This window comes from Populus nigra, chromosome 10, assembly GCF_951802175.1.
Source record: "Populus nigra chromosome 10, ddPopNigr1.1, whole genome shotgun sequence".
Taxonomy (NCBI): Eukaryota; Viridiplantae; Streptophyta; class Magnoliopsida; order Malpighiales; family Salicaceae; genus Populus; species Populus nigra.
The window spans coordinates 10,446,601-10,472,482 of NC_084861.1; the positions used below are offsets into that span (position 1 = coordinate 10,446,601).

General features: G+C 34.6%; 4 protein-coding genes across 9 annotated transcripts; 1 reads left to right on the forward strand and 3 right to left on the reverse strand.

Moving 5' to 3' along the window:
* Positions 1 to 170: 170 nt before the first annotated feature.
* LOC133705400 (probable 6-phosphogluconolactonase 1) lies at positions 171 to 4,372 on the reverse strand. Of its 5 annotated transcripts, none has more exons than XM_062130579.1 (4): positions 4,142 to 4,372; positions 2,998 to 3,174; positions 2,779 to 2,914; positions 171 to 886 (listed from the first exon to the last, which is right to left on the reverse strand). In XM_062130579.1, the coding sequence occupies exons 1-4, from the start codon at positions 4,303 to 4,305 to the stop codon at positions 395 to 397; spliced, it is 969 nt and encodes a 322-aa protein (XP_061986563.1). In that variant the 5' UTR covers positions 4,306 to 4,372; the 3' UTR covers positions 171 to 394. The 5 variants fall into 5 exon arrangements, with proteins under 5 accessions (XP_061986563.1, XP_061986562.1, XP_061986565.1 ...); XM_062130578.1 differs by having other exon boundaries at positions 171 to 889; positions 4,142 to 4,371; XM_062130581.1 differs by lacking the exon at positions 4,142 to 4,372 and adding an exon at positions 3,814 to 3,993 and having other exon boundaries at positions 2,998 to 3,196.
* Positions 4,373 to 16,607: 12,235 nt separating this feature from the next.
* On the forward strand, positions 16,608 to 18,298 carry LOC133705474 (ubiquinone biosynthesis protein COQ4 homolog, mitochondrial-like). Its single transcript, XM_062130715.1, has 2 exons — positions 16,608 to 16,935; positions 17,421 to 18,298. The coding sequence occupies exons 1-2, from the start codon at positions 16,753 to 16,755 to the stop codon at positions 17,925 to 17,927; spliced, it is 690 nt and encodes a 229-aa protein (XP_061986699.1). The 5' UTR covers positions 16,608 to 16,752; the 3' UTR covers positions 17,928 to 18,298.
* A 454-nt stretch (positions 18,299 to 18,752) lies between these two features.
* LOC133705475 (protein SPIRAL1-like 1) lies at positions 18,753 to 21,298 on the reverse strand. Of its 2 annotated transcripts, none has more exons than XM_062130716.1 (3): positions 21,139 to 21,298; positions 20,006 to 20,296; positions 18,753 to 19,042 (listed from the first exon to the last, which is right to left on the reverse strand). In XM_062130716.1, the coding sequence occupies exons 2-3, from the start codon at positions 20,264 to 20,266 to the stop codon at positions 18,962 to 18,964; spliced, it is 342 nt and encodes a 113-aa protein (XP_061986700.1). In that variant the 5' UTR covers positions 20,267 to 20,296; positions 21,139 to 21,298; the 3' UTR covers positions 18,753 to 18,961. The 2 variants fall into 2 exon arrangements, with proteins under 2 accessions (XP_061986700.1, XP_061986701.1); XM_062130717.1 differs by having other exon boundaries at positions 20,006 to 20,268; positions 21,139 to 21,278.
* Positions 21,299 to 22,630: 1,332 nt separating this feature from the next.
* LOC133705290 (putative methylesterase 11, chloroplastic) lies at positions 22,631 to 25,830 on the reverse strand. The gene is made up of 5 exons (XM_062130428.1): positions 25,456 to 25,830; positions 24,438 to 24,659; positions 24,181 to 24,358; positions 23,260 to 23,399; positions 22,631 to 23,173 (listed from the first exon to the last, which is right to left on the reverse strand). The coding sequence occupies exons 1-5, from the start codon at positions 25,828 to 25,830 to the stop codon at positions 22,889 to 22,891; spliced, it is 1,200 nt and encodes a 399-aa protein (XP_061986412.1). The 3' UTR covers positions 22,631 to 22,888.
* Between the last annotated feature and the right edge of the window lie 52 nt (positions 25,831 to 25,882).

Below are 25,882 nucleotides of genomic sequence, written 5' to 3' on the forward strand. Positions count from 1 at the left end.
TAAAAAATTAAAAAAAGAAGAAGAAGAAGAAGAGTGAAGTCCTACAGAATGTCATGGAACTTGTGATCTCTCTCTGCGAAGCGCAAGACAGGATCTGTTTAGCATCCCGATGGGCTGGCTTTCCGATGAACTACTATCCCACCATCGCAATCCATAAAGAAACCAGAACCAGAAAAAGCTTTTGCACTGAGGCCCCAACTTTATTCTTCATACAAAAAGGATAATCACACTTCTCCAACTCCTCTAAATAAAGAAGAGAGAATAAAGGCCAAAATGGAGAATTTAACCCAAAGCAAACGGGGGGGAGGGGGTTGTCATAGGAAAGAAAAGGATCCACAGGTGTTGAGTACGTCCACTACATACAAACATACACATTGACAGTAATAGCTTGACCCTACTCAGAAAACTGAGAACCGTCAAGTTTTGAGGCAGCCAGCTTGTCCAAAAACCACGCCAACTTCCCTTTTGTTGGCTGGACCAACCGTGCAGGCAATGACAGGCAGTCAGCTCCCACGTCATCAATTGCCAAGTGTACAGCCTCTGCTTTGCTCTCGCCTGTCACGACCACAACCACATTGGATGCTGAGTTGATGACAGGCAAAGTGAAGGTGATCCTCTCCGGTGGGGATTTGGGGGAGTCAGTAATAAAAGTAACCCACTCATCTTTCTCGTCAAGCACAGGGTGGTTAGGGAATAGTGAGGCAACATGACCATCAGAGCCCATTCCAAGAAGGATGAGGTCAAACTTGGGGCAGTCACTAATATCAGACACATTAATTGTTCGTGTTTTCACTAACTGTCGAACATGAAATTCATAGTCGTCAGCAGCCTCCTCTGCTGACACTGAATCATTGATAGAATTCACATGACTGGGTACAACAGGTACCTGCTAGCATAACATGCATAAAACGATAAGGATTGTAGGTGACTGTCGTAGAATTTTATCAAACAAGAGAAGCATTAGACTAGATGAATCTTTTGTTGTTTCCACTTCAAGCCTCTGATGAAGCAGAGATAAAGAAACGAAAAGCTTCTACATCTAAAAGATAAATCATTCACGGTGTTCTTTTCTTTCTAGTTATCTTCGCTATTGTCAAAGTTAACTGCATTTTCTATATGTTAAATTGTTCCAAAAATATATAAAGTGACCAATCTCCATGCTTAATGACTGATCTTACCTATTGGTATTTGGTAATGGTTCCCTTCAAATTCACCAACTGGCCTGATGATGTAATGGCAATCAAAATTAAACTATATCTTTTCCTTTTAATATGCAATGGGTCCATGTATTGTTCTGTGTCATAAGGGAAAACATGGTATTAAAATATGGCTTGCATATTCCCTAGGCGTTCAGGGAAGCAAGAAGAGCTCTTTATGCGACATACACAATTTTTCCTATTTCATCTTTGTTCAGGGGGCTGCAACATTTCCAAAAAGGGGGCATTGTCATACATCAATAGTAAAAAACCTAAGAAGTGTAGTGGAAGAAAAGACATGTATCTAATATACATATGAAAATACACAGCACCGAAGCATAGCATTCACGATACGGCAACAAACATCAATGTCTCATATGAATACAGGGTAGCTTCAACTCTCTGATAACATTTTTATTTAAAGCTCATATTCATGCAACTCTTATTTCAAGTTAGCACTAGCAGGGGAATTTTCACAACCACCCTGCACCAAGGAATGTAAAGCCTAAGAAAGCCTGAGCATTCCGAATGAGAACACATTGACTAAGGCCTTTGTCTAAAATTTCCAACATCTCTACCATGTCAACTACAAGAAAGAAGCTGCTTAAGATGGTGGGTCAAGGTTAGACAGATAGATGATTGGCTGGGGTGGCAATGGAAGATGATTGTCAAAGATTTGCTCAGGTTTATCGGTCTACATGGTAAAAAAGAAAAAAAATGATTGATTTTAAAAGGCCAATCCAAAGTGGTCGGCATTTTCGGCTATATTGGGTTGCACATAGCAGAAGAAACAACATTTACAGAGAAACAGCCTTTGACAGAGGTTAGTGCTATGTCAAAACTATCCCATTATTTATGGTGTTCTTAGTAGAAATGGATACTGGATTAAATGGCCAACAGAAGCATCCAGAATACATTTGACATCTTTTTTAGGTGCAAAATTAATTGAACTGCAAAAAAGTTGATACTGGATGATAGCAGTGATTTGCCAGAGTTTGAAAAGAAGACACAGACATTTCAGCAAAATTAGAAATGGGACTTGACTGCCTATGCTGAACAAGCGAATGAAAATACCAAATGAAAAGGAATGCAAAGATACAAAATGTAAAAATACCAAATGAAAATGCATGCAACAATACAAAATGGAAACGTGAAGCTCATAGTACTCTATATTCGATGCAATATCACAACAGCAGAAGTCTAGAGTCATCTAATGACTAGATGACTACTTGAGGTGGTTTCATGAGAGACTTGGCATCAACTGTAAATACAAACTATCTACCCACAAAAGGAAAACCTAGGAATTGCATCAGATCAAGACCAGTTTGGGAGGTGAATTTATACTAGCAATGGCATCACGAAACCAACGTAGTTGCCTAATTAATAGGAAAACAGAAGAATCTGTACTTGGTTATTTGGTGAACAAAGCCAAGAAATCAAAATGCAGCAAATGCTTGACCAAGGAAGGCACTTTGAAATACTGCAATTTCCTTCCCTTAAAGTCTTTTTGGAGACTGATTACTGGATGCATGTAGATAAAGGACAGTTGGAAAATATAAAGGAAACAAACAAAGGCACAAACCTTGGACAAAAGACCATCCTTTGCCAGCTTATAGTTGCTATCAGCATGAGTTTTGGCTACCACCCGTTCATCCGCCCAAAATATATACCATTTAGCCCAGTCTACAGTCTTGTTATAAGGAGCTTCACAAAGTTTCCTGTTACCCACCAGAAATTTAAACAAAAACACAAACATCATAAAACCAAAACGAGGAAACACGAAATGCAATTGCATAAATACCCCATCAAGCCAATGAGAGAACCACCAGATATGGCAATGGCAAAGACACCCCTCTCCTTCACCGATGCCTCTGATAATTCAGCAATATATTCTGCCAAATCAGTGCCAAGCTCGTCCAAATTCTCATGAATCCTCAACTCCCCTCTATCTTTATGTACCCCAGAATGAGCCATCCAACTCAACAAGTATAACAACTCAACTATTAACATATTTAACAAATGAAACACCACCAAGAAAAATATAATGGTCAAAAGAGCAACAAATCACAAACAACAAAGTGGCAGCAAGTGAAAGAAAAAAAAAGCGAGAGAGAACTATAACATCAAATAGCCACCAAGTGTCACAGTTCATTGGCAATTTGGCATAGAATTAAGCAACTAAGACAACAAGAAATTAGACAATTTTCACTTTGCAACATCCCTGACTCATAACAGGATAATTCAATAATCTTCCAATAGAAAATCCAAGAAATAGCAACTTCTCTTATATAAACAGAAAGAAAAATTACTTGATACGTTCAGTCCAAATTGAAAATAACAAAATAAAATGGCAACCGAACAATAAATGGCATGATCCTTATAATTCAAAGATAAGTGACAGGAAAAGAAAAGGAGAGATTTCTCCTAGTAATTAACCAAACCCAGATCACAAAAAAAAAAACCATTTAAAAATTCCATGCCCCGTTACACCAATAAATCAAAGCAACAAGCACACATACAGATTTCTCGAAATAAAAAGAAAAAACAAGATTCTTGCAATCATACGTGCAAAAAAGAAACACAGAAAGAAAAAGGAGAAGAGAAAAAAAATGCTTACAAAAAAGGAGGAGAAAGAGAGAGATGATTTGGCAAAGAGAAGAAGACGGAAGAGGGTGATAATGAGGGTTATATATCGACAGAAACACGAAATTATTATTATGCATGTCAGTCTCTAATCTCTCTCTCTCTCTCTCTCTCTCTCTCTGTACACACACACACACACACACACACAAACCCAGGAAATAAATCACATTATATATATATATATATATATATATATATATATATATAAAAGAAAAGGAATTGTAGACGCGCAAGAAGAAGTTGTTGTAGACTTGCAGTAGAACTAGAAGAGAATTGGAAGAGAACAACAAAGCAATTTTTACCTTCTGGGTTTCCACGTGCATCCAATGATCGTGACAAAACACAAACACAAAAGTAAACGGATAAAAATAGACAGGGAAACTGAGGAAATTCTGTCTCTTTTGTAAATAAATAGAAGAGAAAATCTCTCAAATGCTAGATCCTCTCCTCTGTTCCCATTACACATCTATCTACCTCAAAATGTAAATCAAGTGCTCAACAATTTAGTAATTAATAATAATAATATTAAATAGAGTTTGTTGTTGCCAAATAAAAACCAATGAGTTTAGGTTTTTTTTTTTTTTTGGCTAATAATAATATACTATTCCTACATCCTGAATCATTATTAGCATTCACTATTGATTAGTCTTGATTTTAGGAAATAAATAAATAAATAAAAAAGGCCAGCACAAAGAGTTTCTGAGGAGATTACTAAGACCAAACACCTGTCATAATCATTTCATGACAAATGTACCAATAAGGACTTTCATCTTTGTTTCAGACTATATCGTTGATTGCGTTATATCAGGGGTGAAATCAATTTTTATAAAACAAATATAAAAATAAATATTTAATATATTTTTTAATGAAAAAAATAAATCATGTTAAAATTGTTCTGTTTAAAAACAATTTAGATAACCAGTAAAAGTATAATTTGACTAAAACATTTGCAAGACAATATTTTTTTCAAAAAAAATATTAAAATAAAAATATATTAAATTGAATCAGGTTAACCCGAGTTAACCTACTAAATTTATAATTTATATCGTGAGACCTTAATAACTCATAAAAAATTAATTTTAATTAATTTTAATTTTAATACCAAATTAACCTTAATATTAAAGGGCAAAACATGAGAAAAATTAGAAAACATACCTAAAAAACAATACAGGGCAACTTGAGTTAACTTGTAATGCAATTTGAATTATAAAACTAAGATAACCATATACAATACAAGTTGGAATAATTAATATAAAGCTCAATTCTTATGCAAATCAATGATAAAGAATAAAATTCAAAAAAAATCTGAGATAATTTTTCAAAGCAACCTAAATCATGAAACCAATATATCATCGCAAAAAATAAACTATGAAACTCAATTTTAAGTAAATCTAACATTAAATAATGAAATTTTAAAAAAATCAAAACAATGATAAGTCAACAGTAATTTGTAAGATAGTGAATGTTTAACTGTTTGTTAACAACAACAAGAACAATGATAACAAAAAAAAAAATAATCAATGCACTTAAGAATGGTAGAGAATAGATATTATGTTTCAAAGTATTTTTTAATTTGAAAATATATTAAAATAATATTTTTTTATCTTTTATTTTTAATATCAACACATCAAAACTATACAAAAATAGTAAAAAATTAATTTTAAATAAAATAAATAAATTTTGAACAAACAGCATTTTTACCATACTGTTAACCAATCCCTATGCTGAATAAAATAGGATAGGACAGGATGAAACGTAAACTCTCCATGTCCATGATATAAACAAGAATAGAAATAGAGCGCATATATACTGTTACAGAGCATGGTGATAATTTTCCAAAAAAAAATTTCCTTTTCAATTTTACGGTAGTTTTTGCTCTTTTGAAAAATATATCCTTCCTTTTATTTATTCAGGTTTCTCGTGCTTGTCTCCCCAGAACCAGCTAATTTTTACACCTTTCAGATCTACTTGTGTGTCTCACATTTTACCCCTCTCTCTATCACTTTCTTGAATCTTGATTCCCCCTATATTCCTCCACTTGCTAGGATCGTGTGTAATGTGCGCTCTTCCTGCCCATTGAATCATGATGCATGGTGCTTTTGTGCTTGCTATTGATTTAGAGTGGACGGCCACGATGATTTCCAGAATTTAAATTTTTGCACACATTTACAAGTATATGAATATAGTACTGGTGGGTTACATGATTACTATGACATATTATCAGTATTAAGCATTACACTTATTCTGTAGACTCCAAAGCTATGCATGTATTTATACTGTTTCTTCTCATGGTTGGATGGAGTTAATTATGCCATCATAATCTCTCGGAGCTTTTCTTTTTTTTTGGCATAAAGAAACTCTCATGGTGTTTGCATTAAAGATATCACGTCAGCCATCGTTTTCTCTAGTTTCTCCAACTTCCCCACCACCATAGAAAAGAAAGAGAGAGAGAGAGAGAGAAACTAATGATGAACATATCAAGAGAAGTTTGGAATCTCATGCCATCAATATCAAGCAACAGTGCAAGAGGGAAAGGGAGAGGAATGGGTGTTGGAACCTGGAAGTAAAAGATCTTTTATAAAAGGCACTGGCTTATTGATCAACGCCCCAGAATTTCAGGAATCTATTGTATTTTCAAAAGGGACTGACATCCTGATGGTGTGATGGCATTTTATGTCCCTTTTAGGGAGTAACAAGAGCCATTAGATATGATGTCTTCGATCCCCTTCTGGTTCTAATCTTGGAGAGAAAAAAAACTAATGAATGATAAGAACTCTAACCATGCTTTCTCTATCCGACACAGCCACCCTACATTTTTCAACTAGCTAGTTCTTCGAGAAGAACTTCTCAACTTTATGCTTGCAAAAAGGGAGCTCGCGTGCTGATTTACTAAAAAATTTCGGCTCAGAGATCTGGATTAATTGAAGTGTCATGATCATCCCATTAATAAACTTAAAATGTATTTTTAAACTAAGCCATTTATTTATTTGAGAACCAGTCCAGAACTTGCTTCTTAAGCCAAATCTATTCAAGTTTGGAGCGAGAATCTGGTGCCTCCCAACTTCCCAACATGTATTTGAAATCAGAGTGCTAGCTGCTAAATCCTAATATCTTATACCGAAATTATTGCTAGTAATAAAACTATGCTAGCGCTATCCTCCTTGCACTTAATTATCCATGCAAACATCTGTGATGAAATTTGCACATGTTTCGGTGTCCCCTACGCGTTATTTAAAATTTCTGGGATCTTCTTCCCTGATTCGGGCCATTAGCCCACGATTTTGTTTTATTTTTAATTAATTTCTCCGTGCTGTTGGGATAGAGAGGAATCTCGAGTTAATGGGATTATCATCACTTGTTACCTTGACGTAATTATTAGTTTAGACATGCATAATAATACATCTGAAGGACTAAAATGGTAAAAAATCCTTTTTCATCAGGAAGAAGGCTTTGGCGATATTGCAGAAAAGAAAACCAAACAGTCTTTTCAAGCATGAGAGGAATGGGAAAATTAGGCGAGAAATGAAGGGAATAAAACCTCAACGATGAAATTAGCTTTTGATCCACTTCCCCGGAGGGCCATTAGTAATTCTTAATCGTTTCCTAGTTGGTTTGGTGCATGACATGTTTAGTGGTCTAATCCAATTATGATTATAATTAATTAAAAAAAAGGAGGAAATTATCATACTGCTCAACAGCAAAAACACTTTACGTGAAATCATTTCCAGTGATAATTCTCTGTGCTAATCCTCGACTCCTCCTGGGAAAGTATATATCAATAATAAAAGGAGGATCTTAGTCTTACAAGGGCCCTGGGATATAATTTTCCTTGTATAAAAACAAAATCGTACGGGGTCTACCTGCACTTTGATACACGCCAGATTATAACTCGGATAGATACAGGGTTTTTTTATAAAAAAAATCGAAGTATTTATCGCTATTATTTAGCCTACTTTTTTCATAAATAGCTTAGCTGTATATCCGCTCATCATTTTCAATAAAAAGTTTGAATTCAAGTATTTATTGCTATATTTTATTTGACTTCAAAGTTATTATTGCTACAGAACTAATTAAAACTTTTCTTTCAAGCATTAATTGAAAAAATGCTGACTTTATGGAAGCCCAACAAGCAATTAGTCAAGAGAGTTTACGGCTGAAAACAATGTTAACATATACAAATGGCTGTGTGGTGGTCTAATAGTAAAAATTTGATATTAAAAAATTTATTTTTTTTATGATTTCAAGTTCAAGCTCTATAATTGTTCATATAATGATTATTAAAAACTTACATAATTGTTAACTTCAAGATCCATAATTTAATCAAGATACATGCAAGTTAATCCAAACATTAAAGTTACATTAAAAAAAAACTTGACTGCCAGTCACCATTAATGACCAGTTACAACGCGTTCACAAGGAATAATTAAGGTAAGAGTACCGGAGCATACTGGGATATAATTAACTGCGTCAAATTCTTCACTTTCAACTATAAAAGTAAGTTTTCAATTCAAACATTATGTCTATGCCATAAATTAATCCATCAAGCAATCATCACTAAAGTTAGAACGTGGTTAGATTCTTCTTTGAATTTGTTTTCATTCCGTGTACTCTAAGATTAATTTATACGCATTAACCCATAATATACCCCTTGTTTTGTAGCGTGTTTTGGCTATGTATTTAAGATATTTTTTAATAATATTTCTAAGTTCAATATATATATATTACAACATTGAAAAACATCTAAAATTATTAAATTAATATTCTTTTCACGTGGAGTGTCAATCGTGTATATAATGCAATTGCATAGAAATACAACATATAACAAATATACCAATTTGCATTGATCAGGATTTACTGTAACTATAGATCAAGTGTACTATTTTCATTACGATAGTGGATTGATGTTTATTTTCTTGGGAAAAAAAACAAAAACAAAAACAGTTATTTTTTATTTAGGGATATTTTGGTATTTTCACACGGGTCATTCACCATTATTGATATGTGTGAATGTATTTTTATCTATATAATTTTTTAATGAATATTAAAATAACAGAAAACCCCTAAGAAAAAAAAATCAATTGTTTCAGGTAAGGGTATATAGGTATTTTTGGTTTTTCATATACAAGAGAATTATAAATATACCCTTGGATCCAGGAAATTTCGTGTTCAACACAAACCAGTGGGTGGGTGGCGTCCGTGTCATTCAGGCGACGCATGTGACACCACTTGGTGGTTAAAACTGACCCCGCCATCTCTCTAGATGCTCCACCGTGTCCTCTTCCTTGTGGAGTGGCGCGTGTCAGCTTACAGTGGTTTGATGGTTGCCGGTAGTCGTTTGATTTTTTTTCCTTTCTGTTCTCTCTCCTAACATATAATGTACACAATTGTTTTCTTTGTTTCTTACTTTTCAATTCTAATCCTCGTTATTTTAATTTTTAATTTTGTTTTTTTTCCATTTATACAAGTTTTTTTTCTTTTCAATTTAATCATTCTATTATAATTTCTCATATATACCTTTTCTTTTTAATTTCAATCCTCATTCTTTTAATTCTTATTCTTTTAATAGAAGTTTTTTTTAATTTAATCTTTCAATTGTAATTTTTTATATGTTTTATTTTTTTATTTTGATCCTTATTTTAAAAAACAATCTTGGCACTTTTGTTGAAGTATTTTTTGTTTTCAATTTCATTATTCAATCGAAATTTTTTTGCTTTATTTATTTCACTTTGATCCTCGTTTTTTTGATTCGTTTTTCCTTTTATTAAAGTTATTTTTCAATTCAATTTAACCCTCAAATTAAAGAATTTTATCCCTCTAATTAATGTTTTTTTTCCACCCTCATTTTCTTAGATTTGTTTGTATAATTGATTTTTTTTCCTGATTTTATATTTCATAATTTAATTTGTTGGAGATTCAGCTTCGTACGATCTGATCGTTTTGCAGTGTTTTTTTTATTGGTCCTGTGATTATCTTTAAGTTTTTTCTATGGATTTATTCCGGTCTCATAACTTAGATTACGGGTTTTGCATGCTTTTTTTTAATATAAATTTTTTTTAATTATTTTATTTTTATTTATTTTTTCAAGATATTATTTTAATTATCTATATATTTTTTTATATATAAACAAGGTTATTATTTAAGTGAGTAGGGGGGCGCCAGACCGCCGACGAATAATAGGTACCCCCACCTCAAGCAAAGTTAGTGAGCGGTGTAATAGGCGACCATTTTGCGCGGTTCGGGGGGCACTCACGTCAGCCGCTGACGCCCAACTGCGTCTTAACCCCTATCCCATTTCTGGGCCAATTCCCCCTTTGCATTACCAAAAAATGAGATTCTTGCCGAATCCGAGTTTGCTGCTCCAACCATTACCAAACTAATACCTATTCTGTTTAGTACTTCAAGTGCTTCTGTTGCGTATAATATAAATCTCGTAGGGGATCAATTCCAACGAGTCTTTCAAACTAGTACTTTTTGTAATCGACTCTATACCTTCTTCAATAAACCTTGGTTCTTCGATGAGGTTTTGAATGATTTTCTAGTCAGATCCTTCCTGCGTTTCGGATATAAAGTCATTTTTTAAAATAAAAAATATTTGTTTTTAAATAATATTGCTAACGTGTTTGACCTTGCATAATTTTTTTTAGCGTAAATTTATTCAGTCAGTTTCATTTGTATTTATCTTTTAAGTCATATTTTTTTAGAGTGTAGATTTATCTTGTATTAATTTAAATAAATAAGTTAAGTAAATACAATCATGTTAATATTTCATTTTATATAATTGATCATTTTAATCTAAATTCATTTCTTAGTTTTTTCAGTTTTTTACTTTGTTATTTTCAACAAGTTTTTTTATTTATATAAATAATTTTCAATTTATTTAACTAGAAACTTGCATAAATTTTTTAATTTATACTTTAATTTTTTTACATTAAAACAATTCGTATACTCGATATTTTTTAAAAAAATAAATAAATTAAACCAGTGCTGAGAGCCTGAAACTCGGATTAAATAGTGAGTTACTCCTAGTTCTGGTTGGTATTGTCAATTAAGTATTTGTTTGGTATCGTGTCACGGTTGCAGAGTTTTTTTAAAAAAACTAATATGTTGTAGCGTGAAGGTGATTCATACACAGTTCATGTTGCTGTTCAAGACCTGTTCATATACACGTTGTCGCGTCACGCTATGCATCCTAGCCCCTAGGGGGTACTTGTAGTAGCTAGCTTGCCCACAATTATTTTGTCAATCGATCTGAGTTAGTGGTCATTTTCAGCTCCAGTTTCTCTACAAGAAGAACCACCTCGTAAAACTCCCCTTTAACGACATTTCATTACATACAAGAACTTAAGAAATTGTGCGTAAACATATTTGCTATAGAAATCTTGGCTGTTGTCTGTTGTCTGTTTTGTGCATATTTAATTATTAATTTGCACTGCTCTTCGGTCTTCGCAGAGAATATTTTACAAGTGCATAGCTGATTTAAAACTCGATGGGAAAGAGAATTCAGTTTTAATATATGAAAATTAGGGTGTAAATATATACTCTTACCCTTGAAACAATGATAATTAATAATCTTCGAGTATTCCTATATAGTCTTTAATCTATAATTAAATGATATATACAATCTGTAACCAATATATCTTATACGAGTGCTGTGCAGATATATAGGGTTTTCTTTTTCATACGAAAAGAAAGAAATCAAGTGGTCGATATTGAAAACACAACGGGCCGGAATTATCAACTTTCTTCCCATTTTCTGTTAAAATTAAGAGATGAACTTGATTGATTATATGTGTCGCATCAGTGTTGTCAATATCGCGGGCCTTGTTGTTTGTTTATCAACTTCTGGAATTGATATTGATAATGATACATACATGTATCTTCACACTAGTTTTGTCTTTCTTTTGATGATTATAGCTGTTGAATGCAACGTGACTGGCCCATACATCTGGGTTTCTTCTTCTTCTTCTTCTTCTTCTTGTGGAACAACATGGGGTAGGTTTAATATACGCTACGAATAATATATATCAGACATGCTTTTATCTGTTCCCGTCTGGTTTTAACATTCTAACTCGATCGTTTATATGCTGGGATTAAATTATTTTTTTCCTCGAATCAAATCCTAAGCAGGTTATTTATATTTACAGAAAAAAATAGATATTATCACGGTCTTCTCTACATTAATTTTAGCCTTGCATGTTAACAGGAGAATAAATGTATTCTCTTACAAGCACGGAACTGGGTACAGAGTCACGGGTGTGGATCGTGACACCTCCAAGCTCTGAAGAGAGATGCCGGCCCGGGGTTACTTTCAACTTTGAAGAATATTTTAGAATCAAAATGGGATACAGTAAAGTATAGAATATCTTAGAATCAATTACGGAAAGCCTTCGCCAAGAAGCTCTGCAATATAATTATTCCTTCTTTCCTCTCGATCGGATCTTAGTTCATACAACTTGTCGATAGTTTCCCGAAGGTTATAATGCTATTTTCGATTTGATGTTAACCGACTTTTTTAGTTACAATGACAGTATGCAAACAGACCTGACTTCTGAGCACTCGAAAGAAACTTTTCTTGTATGCACAATGAACCATTCTTTTCTTCCACCCATTGATCAGTTGGGTAACCTAATTTATTGTTTTGTCAATTTGTACAAAAAAGAAAAGTCCCTGTCTGTCAAACAAACATGATCATAGAGATGGGAAAATCCACTTGTTTCTTAGTGGTCCACTTATCGATAATGAGTTCGCTACGTAAGCCCAGCTATAAATGGACATGTATATTCCGTTTCCATCGACATGCTATTTTATGCTCTCTACTAGATTGGTAGAACTCGGTATAGTGTCAGTTGGACCCAACTTTTTGATATTGTTTTTAAAAAATCAATCAAAATTCAAGAGTTTATTGAATGGATTCAAGAAATTTGTTTGATTTAATAATGTGATAAAAAAAATAGATAAATAATAAATAAATTAAAATTTAGTTTAGGTCAACCTGAGTTAACTTACTAAATATGTGACCCTACATATGATATCAGGATAACCTTATATAAAGAAAAAATAAAAAAATAACGAAGTCTCATCCCCAACAAACATGGTATTAGATGATAAAATTAAAAAATTATAAAAAAAGACCCGAGTCAAACTAGGTGAATCTTTCAAGCCCGTGATTAAAAACTCGAGGTCATGATTACTCTATGAAAGACAAACCTGAAAAAAATCAAAGGAACGCAGATCGAAACTGATAGGAAAAAAAAACCTAAAATGGGTGAAATTGTAAAAAAATATTAAAAATTATCTCAAATATAACAAATAACAATCAAAAGAATAAAGACCACAATATGATAGGTGAAAAAAATAAAGGGGAATGAAATTAAAAAATAATAATAATTTTTTTCAAATAAAACAAATTGTAATAAAAAAAATATGGACCAAATCTAAACATAAACAAATTGAATGGATATTTTGAAATTTTGGAGGGTCAAGTATGAAAATCGAGGAAGAGAGAAAAAAGAAGTGAAAAGAAGATCATTAACATCATATTGAAGGTCAGTAAGTCATACATGTCGTTCGATGATGGGAGGTCACCGAGACAATTTGAACGCTACCCTATAAGCCATCATTTGGCCTCCGAACGTGTTGCCTGAATAGTGTGGAGACATTTGACAATCTAAAATGTGCAATGCACTAGTTAATCCATTTTTAAAATAATATTTATATTTATGAAAAAAAACAAAGTGCCCTCAATTAATTTGATTACAACCATAAAAACATAATGAAAATACAAAAAATTCCCTTGGACACTATTTAAAGATTTTTTTTGCTTTCAAATGTAATTTAGTTATTTTACTGTGTTTTAAAAAGTAAAAATTCAAAAAAAATCTAATTAAATAAATTATGTTTTTAAAACTAATTGAGTTATTATGTTGTGCTTCAAAAGCTTGAATTTAATAATGATTAATTGACCCATAGTTATTAAACTTGAACCGGCCTGACAGGTCGACTCAGGGGCTGGACCGGTCCGGGTTTGTCAAAAGACCAGCCAACGCAACGACCCAGCCAAACTCGGTTGACCTGGCGGGTCAACCCGTGACCCGGGCGAAACCTGATGTTTTTTTTTTCAAATTTGGAATTTGAAACCCATTAGTATATATACTCTATGTTCCTAAAAAAAAAGTTATGTTTTTTCAACATTGGATAAAAAACCTTTTGATTTAAATACTTCAACTTAAAAGAAAAACACAATATTTTTTTAATGTGAGTTTTAAAACCTATTAGTATATATACTCTATGTTCAGAAGGAAAAAAGTTATGTTTTTTCAATATGAGATTTGAAAATCATTAGTATATATACTTTATGTTCTCAAGAAAAAAGCTATGTTTTTTTTAATCCCATAAGTATATATATTCTATGTTCACAAAAAAGAAGTTATATTTTTTCAATGTGGGATAAAAAAACTTTTTTGGTTAAAAGCTTAACATAATATTTGTTTAATATGGAATAAAAAAAATTTTAAAATATTCTTTTAAACTTTATTATTTACAATATGTATAACCTATATTTACATTGATTTTTTCTAAATTTTTTCATATAAAATATTAAAATTTTATTTTTTTTAATTTTTTTGGGTTGACCCATGAAACCCCGAACCTAGCCCCTTGGCCAGGTCAACTTCCAGACCGGGTTTTAACTATGATAATTACATTGTGACGATAAATAGTCTTTTATATCTATAAAATGATAATTACATTGTGACGATAAAAATCTCTTGCACACCATTTAAAGATTTTTTGCTTTTAAATATAATTTAGTTATTTTACTGTGTTTTAAAAAATTAAAATTTAATAAAGATTGTACGCATTAGTTAAAGAAATTATGTTTTTTAAGACTAATTTAGCTATTATATTGTGTTTCAAAAGCTTGAATCTAATAATGATTAATTGACCATATAAAAAGATCTCATTACCCAAAAAAACAAGATAATTCATTCTTTTTAGAATGATAAAATGATAATTATATTGTGAAGATGAATAGTATTTTATATCTATGAGCACACTGAATTCTCCATGTCTTTTAGTGTTTTTTTTTTAATATATTCTAGATCCATGACGTATTTAGTCATGAAAACATACATAAATAAATAAATTTTATACACACAGTGGTCGTGTTTTCCTTCACTGCTCATATCATCCACCGTGATCTCTACTCTAGCTCGAGATTTTCCATCTCCAAGGAGATGAGAATGGAATATTAATATTTCCGTGTGCCGTAATATTCAGTGGTTTCTTGGAGATCATAAATGGGAAGTAACCCTTTTTATTAATTCTTGCATCAAAAGTCTGTGTGTATTCCTGATTTCTTTAACTTGTTTCCATTAATTTATTTTTCCAGAAGAAAACGAGAATGGAACTGGAAAACAAGGAGCAACCCGAAAACACAAGTTTCCAGCGGAGAAACGATTTACATCATCTTTAATTTCAAGTCTCGGCTCTTTACCTGCTCTTTCTTTTGATCGGACTATGAAAATCTCTTAGTTTCTTCTATTTTTATATTATAATTATGATAAATAAATATTATTTTGGTAGAATAAATAAATAAATGAATTAGAACATGTTATCAAGAAATAAGATTCCACACACGAAACTAATTTCTGCCCCCAGTGGCAACTGTCACGCATCAATTTTAGTTTTCAAGAGAGAAATTACTACAAATTAGCACCTTATTTGACTTATTGTGCTAGCCAGGACTCAATTTCTTATCATTCGCTCCACGTAGTTGATTTTCAGATTAACCTCCACAGCTATAAACCATAACACGTCCATTAAGCAAGCAATACCCAGAATAGACCTCTCAAATGCAAATCATCAAGGAAAAAGTCAAATAAGAAGCAAGAACATGACAAAAATATAATCCTGATTACAAGATGTATTCAAGGCCCATTCGATTTGAGAGTGAAGAGCAATCCATCCACTGTAAAGAAAAACAGGTTCAGATTCAATTAGATTTCCCCGAATTCCCTCTGGTTTGGTCGGGCCACCAAGCCCAGGTCTTGCTACCAGCTTATGCACCTACTGGCCTTCGGCTAAGCCTAGCTTCCAGAAACAGCCCAGAGCCCAAATTGAGGTTGCCCCAGCCAGGTTTCGGCTTTTGGCATAGTGTGTGCCCAGACATTCCAAACCCACCACCAACACCGGCTCGCAATTCCAAGGACCTTAATATATTAAGCAGTCAAAACTATAGGTGCCGGGGTGACATTTTAAATTACAGGGACTATAATATATCTTATCGTTTGCTTCGAGACACTTCCAGATACTCGTTCCTACCTCTTGAGAATTATTTCTTGAACTTCTTTAGCTCGAAGTCGAATATATCCTTTCAAATTATTAATAATACTGTTTAATTCATGTTCATTGAAAACTTATCCTTTCAAATTATCTAATTATTAATTTTAAAAAAAATTAATCAAAATATATGTAAACCTGGCCGAACATTCAAATTAAAAAATAAAAAAAAATACTACTTAATTGCAATTGAAATTCAGCGTGAATGTAATGAAACTATATTCTAGGATATGACAGAGAACTCTGTTGAAAAAACAATACAATAATGTTGAAAAGAGAGAAGAAAGAAACGATCACAAAATGCAAGAAGAGTAGAAGGTGCGAAAGGATTAAAGTGTGTGTATCCGCACGAGGAAAGTCCAAGAACATGCAGGCAATCAAAATAAATAAATAAAAAAGCCCGCTCCTGGGCTTGGAAGAAAATCCAGGAAGGCCCACTCCCTCTTCTTTGATCCACCTCTAGTTAAAGAAAACCACCGTCTTCGGTCTTCCCCATCCTCGTTTCCCCTCTCTCTTTTCATACCTGCGTGAAGAGTAAAGTGTATATATTTTGTATCTGGGAGAATAGCAAGCAATGATAGGAGGAGGTAAAATCCGGCTGAATAGGTGGCAACAGGCGGCGGTTGCGGTTGGTTCCGCTGTGGGTGCGTTGTTAGATCCACGAAGGGCGGATTTGATAGCGGCGCTTGGAGAAACAACTGGAAAACCTGCTTTTGAAAGAGTTGTTGAGAGAATGAAAAAGAGCCCTGAAGGAAGAGTGAGTCTCCTTTTTTTCCCGCCCACATTTCATTTTTATTCACCATCTGTTTCCTTGGTAGTAGTAGTTTATAATTACTCAATTAAATTATTAATCAGTAAAATCCTGAACACATTATTGTGCGATCCAATCTTGTTTAGTTGTGAATTATTCATGGCCGAAACTCTTTTTATGCCAATTAATACATATATATTGTCAGGCAAACTGAATTTGACAGGATTCTGGGCTCTCCATTTATCATGAAGATCCAAGTGATTTCTTTTAAAAAGCTTTTAGGGAAGCATGTCATGGGTGAAAAATGAATGTAGCTTTGCAAGTCTTATGGGATTAAATTTCTTTTTTATATCTTCTTTTGTTATGACCGTGACTACTTTCAAATGGATGAACAGGCGGGCACCTAATGATCGAACTTTGTATTACATCATAAAGAACCCACCTCACTCCTTTTTTTTCTTTTTCTTTTTTATTATCATTTTGAATGATAGGCAGTTCTCTTGGAGAGACCTCGTGTCATATCTGCTCAAGTGGGGCATGCATGGGATTTGCCAGCTAATACATTTGGTGCTGCCTATGCAAGATTCATGGGATCCAGGAACTTTTCCCCAGATGACCGTCCACCAGTGCGATTCATGGAAACGGAAGAGCTGGCATATGTTGCAATGCGAGCCCGTGAGGTGCATGATTTCTGGCACACCCTTTTTGGCCTGCCCACTAACTTAATCGGCGAGTCAGCGCTCAAGGTGATTGAATTCGAGCAAATGTACCTTCCAATGTGCCTGATGTCTGTTGTGGGAGGCACAGTTAGATTTACGGAGAAGCAGAGGAAATTGTTCTTCCAGCATTACTTCCCATGGGCCATTCGAGCTGGTATGCAGAGCACAGATCTCATGTGTGTGTATTATGAGAAGCACTTTCAAGAGGATTTGGAGGATGTCCGCAGAAAATGGGGTATAAATCCCGCTCCTGCTGCCCCGAACCAAAATGTGCCTTGACCCGCAGCATTTGCAGGTGCTTGGGTGGAGGGTTAATGCATCTTTCTTACAACCACCTCGCTGTGTAACAGTGTGTGTATGCGAGAAGATGTACAGAAGGAGGTTTTTTGGGATAATAAAACGAGATTCACAGCGAAAGGCTTCTCCAGTATCTTCGTCTTTCCCCCCAAAAACTCATAAAGGACATCTTTAAGCATTGTAGAACATGCACGCTTTCTTAGGCAAGTGAAAACCCAAAGAAATGCACCGTTTTCTTGACCAAATACAAATGCAACTTAATATTAGACCAGGGGGGTCTCATCAACTGAATTCATGGAACTCTTCTCCCTTTTATTTTTTAACAAAATCTCACGGAATTCAAGATTTGGAGAGATGATTGGATTCTAACATGGATTGGTATTGTCTGATGTTAGTTATCGCATGTTCGGTCTTGTTTTTACAAGAATTTAGATTACTTATTGGCAACAGGCACTGCAAACCTGGGAGTGATATGTTCTGCTTCTGACAATTTGTTCTCATTGCCCACGAGCGGCAGTTGTCGTCCATTGCATCAAGAGAGGCCAATAATAGAGCCAACTGCTCTCAAGTTTTAATGTTCTTCTCACCTTATAATTTTATTATTCCATTGTCAATAAGGACACGCTTAAATTGAGATTCGTCCCACCAATGCTTTGCACGAACCATACCCCCTCGCAACACTTGGTATGATGCCTGGAGCTATCAGAGGAATACGTTGGCACTGTTCTAGTAATCCAAAAGAAACAACAAAAAAGACCAGTAAAGGAAGTGGGAGAGAGATTATAAAAAAAAAAACACTGGCTGGGGTATTAGAAACATACAGATGCCCAGGCATCTAAATCCCACGATCTTGATTGAATAGTTGAAACAACAAAGATAACACCTATATATTACACCATAGGATCCCACAAATTTGCATGGATTATATTGAAGATGAAAGCATGGTTTGATTCAAACTACAGGTTCACAAAGATTTGACAAACAGAACTCTCCATATGAAGGCATGATGGCATGTGTCAGTTGCTACCACCACCAAAGAGGTATCCCAAAGAAGATCCACCACCAGGAGCAGCATGGACCTTGGTTGAAGGTCGATCCTGAACCAAAGAAACAGATTTTAGGTTGTTAATAACAACTACAAGAAACAACCATTTTGTCTTTCATGAAATACAATTCAGTTATAAAGAAATTGAGCAAGTAGCTTAATTGGCTGTTTAAAGCAAATTCCAGAAATAGTTTTTAGAGCACCGTAGTTTATTTTAGTAATAGCAAATCATGTAGTTCAACTCCGCCTTCTTTCAACTTTCATAATGTACCCATTGAATCTAGTTCAAATGAAACCAGAAGAATACATGTAGCTAACATTGGTCAGAAACATGTAGATTGGAAATGCAGAATGCCAAGAGCATAATTGGAAGTAGTTCTTGCTCAGCTCCTATGTTACCTCACTCTAGGAATCCACACCCAACCTCGAAACAAATGGTTAACTGCCTCTATCCTACCCATCTAGCCGCTTCTGGGTCCCTATTTTACAGGGACGGCTTGTATGAGTATCTATTTCTCAAGCCTTGTACATTGTAAACCATGAACAATATCTAGTTACCCATTATACTATAACCCATGCATTTACACCGAGACAGAGACAGAGAAATGCTTTCATAAGCTTGGATATGCCTAGGGCTAAGAATAGGAGCCCTATCTTCAATCAATGCAGAGGTATTCTGACTGCCAGGGACATCTAAAGGAGGCATGGAAAACCACAAAAAAATCACCCAGCTGGAACATGACCCAGAAGTATTATTCATTCTTCTTGGGCGACAAAAATGCAGCTTGGTAGTTACAAGGACAATGGCATCCTTCCTCGAATATTTATGCCTCTGAGATAGTTCCTAATCATTCACAGGATATTGCCTACCCATTTCCAGAAGACAGATGAATCTTTTAGAGATCTCATCACAGAGAACAGTGGCATGTCATGAATCTGAGCAAGTTCTATCCACCCAAACCAGTATGGACAACTGATACAATTGGACCAAGAGCAAAGGTTTGGAGAATCATACCGTGATGAAGTTGCCAGTGTTCTGACCATCTGCCCTCAAATAGTTGTTTGTAGAAGTACTGTTGATACCAGCAGGAACCTGCTTATTGATATCTGCTGGCTGAGGAGCTGCAGCGGGTTTGGAAGGAGGCGGATTATTTGCAGGCAGGCTCTCGCTTGGAGCAGCTTGGGCATTGTTTGTGCCAGGTTTTGGAGCCTCTCCACTCCCAAACAGATAGCCCAATGAACTCTGCCCTCCACCAGCGCTAACTCCACGACCCATATCTAAACTTTACAGAAGGAAATTTAAACCCTGTTTCCCAAGCCCAAAACAAAAGCAAAACACCAAAATGAATAAAGAATGAAAATAAAAAAGAAGATAAATTCTGGGAAATGGCATGTGTCACAATAAGGAAAAAGAATGATAACAAAAGCATTATGAATAACCCACATCACCTACTCTGATCGCAGCCTGGTAACTTAAAACATCTAGAGACCCATTAACCAATTTCCAAATTGCCAGTTGAAATCAACAAGTTCACCATCACTCTTTTAAACAAACAAACACCATACTTCAATTATTTATGCATTCCTGTTTATATACCCCCCCCCTCCTAATCCCTTCCTAGGTAGCTAGCTAACACTCACGTCATAACAAACGCGATTGCTTACCACACATAAATACACGATGAAACTAGAGTGCGCAAGAAAACCCAAAACAAAAAAAACAAACAAGAATTATGCATATGCACACCTCACAAATCAACAACCAGACCCAAAACTTAAATGAAAGCAGAAATCACAAACAATTCAACACCAATGTGTAGTGATTTATATCAATCTAGATCCCCCAAAATTCGGGTTGAATAACACCACAGACCATAAAATCCTATCCAAAATTTCGATTTTTTTTTTTAAATACAGTGATACGGAAGCCAGCTAAAACAAGAGAAATGCCTGAATCAAAAGCCAAGAAAAATAGCAGATCTTAACAAAACAACTCAATTATCAACCAATCAACAAGTGAATTTTCAAAATTAGAGAAGAGAATAACATGGCATCAAAGTGAGAGTGGTTAAAAAGGAAAACTTGGCAGCATCGATTCTGTAAGTAAGTAAATCTGAGATCTAAAGAGTTAGGGTTTCGCGGAGATACCTTTGAACGATTTGGATCTGATCTGCGGAGAGAGAGATGAGCTGCAGCTCAGACAGTAATGTAACTGCTGAAAGAGTGAGGTGGAGAAAGCGATAGGAAAACGTTATATTTATAGACTCTGGATAAACGTTTCGATTTTTGAACTAATAGACAAAATTTAAATATTGATAGGCCCCTGTTTATTACTTTTTCTTTTCTTTATGTAAGTGGACGTTTTATTTTTAAAAAAACAAATGATGCTCAGCTTTCTTATGATGTATAAGTTATTATTTAGGTTTGAATAATTTTATAAAAGACTTTTTTTAAAAAAATTGAATATTATAACTAAAGTTAAAAGGTGGGGGGTGAAGAATGTTTCCTCGCATCCATCATTACAGTGTTGGTTTTTTTTTTGATTTTTTTTTGTTATTGATTTTTTTTAGTTTAATCCTTACATGATATGTTTATTGAAATTTAGAGTAGATAATTTATTTTAATTTTTTTTATATGATTATAATATTAAAAAATATCTTAGCTTCATGTTGGTATCCAAAAATATCTTAGTATCACAGTATGGTCTGTTAAGACCCAAATTCATTAGGTCTGGCAGTAATGTCAAACCCAATAATAGTGTATATAAGTGCCCCGTAGAGCTCATAAGTGATGAGCTCAGCTGTAGCAGGGCTCACTGAAGTTTGGCCATGCCCCACTAGGACCAAGCAACGGTGGGCCCAGTTAAAACAGGACCCACTGAAATTGGACCCTGCTCCCTGAAACCCAGCAGCGATAGGCCCAAAGCAATGAGCATGACCCATTTATAATGAGTATTGTTGTCAGCAAGAATCAGCATTGGTTGACCCAAAGCTTCAAGCGATACCCACTAAAATTAGACTCTGCTGTCACCAGGACCTAGCAGTGGTGGGTCCTGTTGCCAACCCCATTTAACAATAGGATCTACCCGCCGGGTCAACCCAAAACTAGGGCAACGTAATAAAAATCCGATAGAATCCTCTTTTTTTTCTCCTACCAAGAAACCTTTTGTTTTATTTTTTTCAGTTGATTACTAATTCATTTCAAAATTTACTATATAAATACTACAAGAATATTTTATTTTTTCAATGTGGGATTTGAAACCCTTTAGTATGTATCATTTATGTTCACAGGAAAAAAATTATGTTTTTTTAATGTGGGATAAAAAAAATTTTTGTTTAAATACTTCAACTTAGAAGAATAAGATAATATCTTTTCAATATGGGATAAAAAAATATTTTGAGGTAATCTTTTAAACTTAATTGTTTACAACATGTATAGTTTATATTTGCACTGATAATTTTTTGATTTTTTATATAAAATATTAAAATATCAAATATTTTTTTTAATTTCTCCGGTTTGACCTGAGTTAATTCGTGTAACTCAGGACCCGATCCCTTAGCCAAGTCAACCTCTAAGTCGGGTTTGATAACTTGTCATGAAATATATTTTTTGATTTATTATATCTTTTGAACTATTAAAATACATTAAAAAATTTACATAAATAATTTTTTATAAAAAATAAAAATATACACACCGCTCCTAACATAGCTAGTGCTCTGTATTACACATGGGGAACGCTTGCTGGCATGTGCATGCACATGTTCTTTAACAATTTCTTGGATGGTTAACTTGACCACGTATGGCATAAACGAACCATGCCAAATTCTCCATATCCGAACCAGCTGCTCCAATGTACATGTCTTCCCGCAGCCTTAATATAATGCGAATTTAGATACTTTTAGATATCCTTTGATGGAACTTGTGATATCTCGACTAGTATCTTATGCAGCGCCTGGGGCTTCGAAAAAAATGGTGCATGATCAGAGCCCTTAAGCTCGAAAACTTGTGTTGGTGGATTTGATTTTATCATAGACTCCTGTAGAGGAACATGCAGGGCACAATCTCCTCGAGTTTTAATGTAAAACCTTTGAATGGAGCCGTAGTTGTTGCTTGAAAGAAAGAGCTTCTCTACAACCGGTGCAAATGGGATTGGCCTCATCGATACTGATGCTAATGCTACATCCTGGTACACATAAAACCCTCATCGTTGAAATTCCAGTCGCTAAACCAGAGATGTAATTTTTTGGATATATAAGGAACTATACATACCTTGGTGGAACTCTGGTTGAACCACGAGTCTCTTAACAATGCTTTGTCAATGACAATAGCAGTCGGAGGGTTATCCTTTCCATTGGCATATATAAATGTCTGAGGTTGTCTTATCAGGTCACTGAAACCTGTCTGAGATAGGCATTGAATGATATAGTATTGTTAGTTCAAAAGTGAGCCAGTGTCATTAACTCATTGCACCGTTCCTAATGCACTTCATGACTTAATCTAGACTCTATTTTTGTTCTCTTAAAAATAGTACAGCTAGAAGGCACTCATGGTTCCTAGTTCTGGCAAGCAGCAATTGCCAGCGTATATTCTTTAATAGCTTCTACCAATATTGCACAATCTAATGCAACGCTACAATTTTTGGGGCTGGGTTAATAACCAACGTACATCAGAGGGTTTGGCCAGATAAATATCTACCAACTACTGCCTAACTTCATTCACTTGGAAGCAAGCAACTGGGCTATGTTTTTTGGTGAATCAATACCTGTGACCGCAGCAGTGATATATGGTCCGCATAGTCAAGGTTGTGATTGAATTACTATCAAGACATGAAGGTATATTCTTGCTTAATATCAAAAAATGTATCACAACACTAATTGTGAACAAACATCGTTTATAAGGAATCACTAAAGCACTGGTTCTCCATGGGTAGCAGCTGTATATCATATAATCTTGGGAAATAGATTCTTTATTATATTTTCATGGCCAGATGAGGTTCAGGGAAAGACAGCAAGATGGAACAGCCAAAGGATAAGAGAATAAAAAAGGACCTGAGAGGTGCATATTACTTGGGAGGAAAACTCATAGGCCTCGAGAGTCAGAGAATGTGAAGGAGAGAACAATGCTGTCATGATTATTAATGGACCAGAATTGCTTAATTTGATCAGTTTAATGTCATCCTATAAGCCGTGCCTTTTCCAGTTGTTGTATAAAATAGAGGGTAAACCTGTTGAGAAAATATATCAAGGGCACTCTGCCCACTAGACAGCATTGTTGCAGCAATGAAAACAGCTTTAGCAATTTTAGATGGAAACAGCTCCATCACATATGAAATACAAGCACCCCCAAGATCATGACCCACCAAAATCACCTGCATTTTTAGACAGAAGAACTTAATTATAACAGTCTCTTAAATAAATCATCATTTAGTTAAAAGGGAGAGCTCAAACCTTCTCTCCTTCACCGAGCTTGTAAAAAATATCAGAAAGTGGCTTTACATATTCGGCAAGATTTCTAATGCCGTTTGTATCAGAATAATGGATGCCAGAGCCTGTTAAGTCCACTGCATCAGCTTTAAAGCCAGCTTCCTCTAGAAGGGCAATAGTTTTATACCAACACCATGCACCAAAACCACCTCCATGAACGAGAACAACACGGTTCGTTTCAAGATCCTACCAGATAAAAAACGAATAGTCAGTATAATTAGTAGAAAGTGTTATCGAGATTTTAAAGTCCAGGTCAACGGTAATCTTTTTGCTAAAATGGAAAAGTGTGGCAAGGGACTCAATTCTAACGAGGTGCTTTCATAAAAGTAACAGTAACTCTACATCCAATAGAAAATAACCCAGCCTGATATGAATTTGACCTGTTAAGATTGTATTCTTATAATGATACTTGAATTCAAAGGAAAAATATGGTAAAAAATGAAGAGATGCCTGGAAGTTTTAAATGGCGATCTAATTTGAATATTAAACCCATGATTTTTAGTAGAGAAGCTGAGAAGGTCGTCCAAGCTACTGGCAGGGGCAGGTCCATGTGGGAAACAAGACTTGGCGAACCCAATTAACCAGTACTATTCGTAGAACGTATGGAGTTGAAGCACAAAAGAATGTTCGACGAGGGGCCTATTACCATTCAAAGTCATGTTAATTTGTCGTTATAAAGCTCATGTACAGGAACTATATTCATAAGAAAAATCTACTGGAACTACTGATAAAAAAATTGAATTTTAACCACCAATGCTAATTAGTCCGGCAGTACTTTCCCTTTAAGTTGTTGCCTCTTCAAACTTCCAAGGACCAAGAACATCATTAGCATGGTTTCATGATCATGCACATAAGTAGTTTAATCATTAATTGGAGATCAAATGGAAAATATATGAAAGGAGAATTTGAAACTCATTATATGTTCATGTATCAAATATTTTTTACCATTAATTTAAAAGAAGAAGAAGAAGATAACAGCAACCTGGTTAACTAGCTGGTCAGGCCTTTTTAACAGAGAGTCGGAATGAGACCGTGGCCTGGAACTTGAACTCCTTGTAAGACCATGCTTCTTTGAACCTGAAGAAGGATGTACTACAGATTGGGATCTAGGAAATGGAAGAGAATTACCATTATTTCTTTGATGATGGTTAAAGAGCAAAGCTGCAGCAAGAGCTTGCTCATCAAGCTGGCCATCAAAGCTCACTGCCTTCTTCTTTTTATTCTCTGAAGAAGAGAGTGAAGACAGGAGGCCAGCTCTTCCTTTGAAAGAGGCTAGCAAAGGTGGAAGGTTTAACTCATGTTTAGAGGTTTTTTCTCTCACCCCTTCCGTTGAGATGCATCCTAATGCATTTCCCATTCCTCCCTATTTCACCTTCTTCTTTTTCTTTCTCTTTTTTGCGTGGATGAGT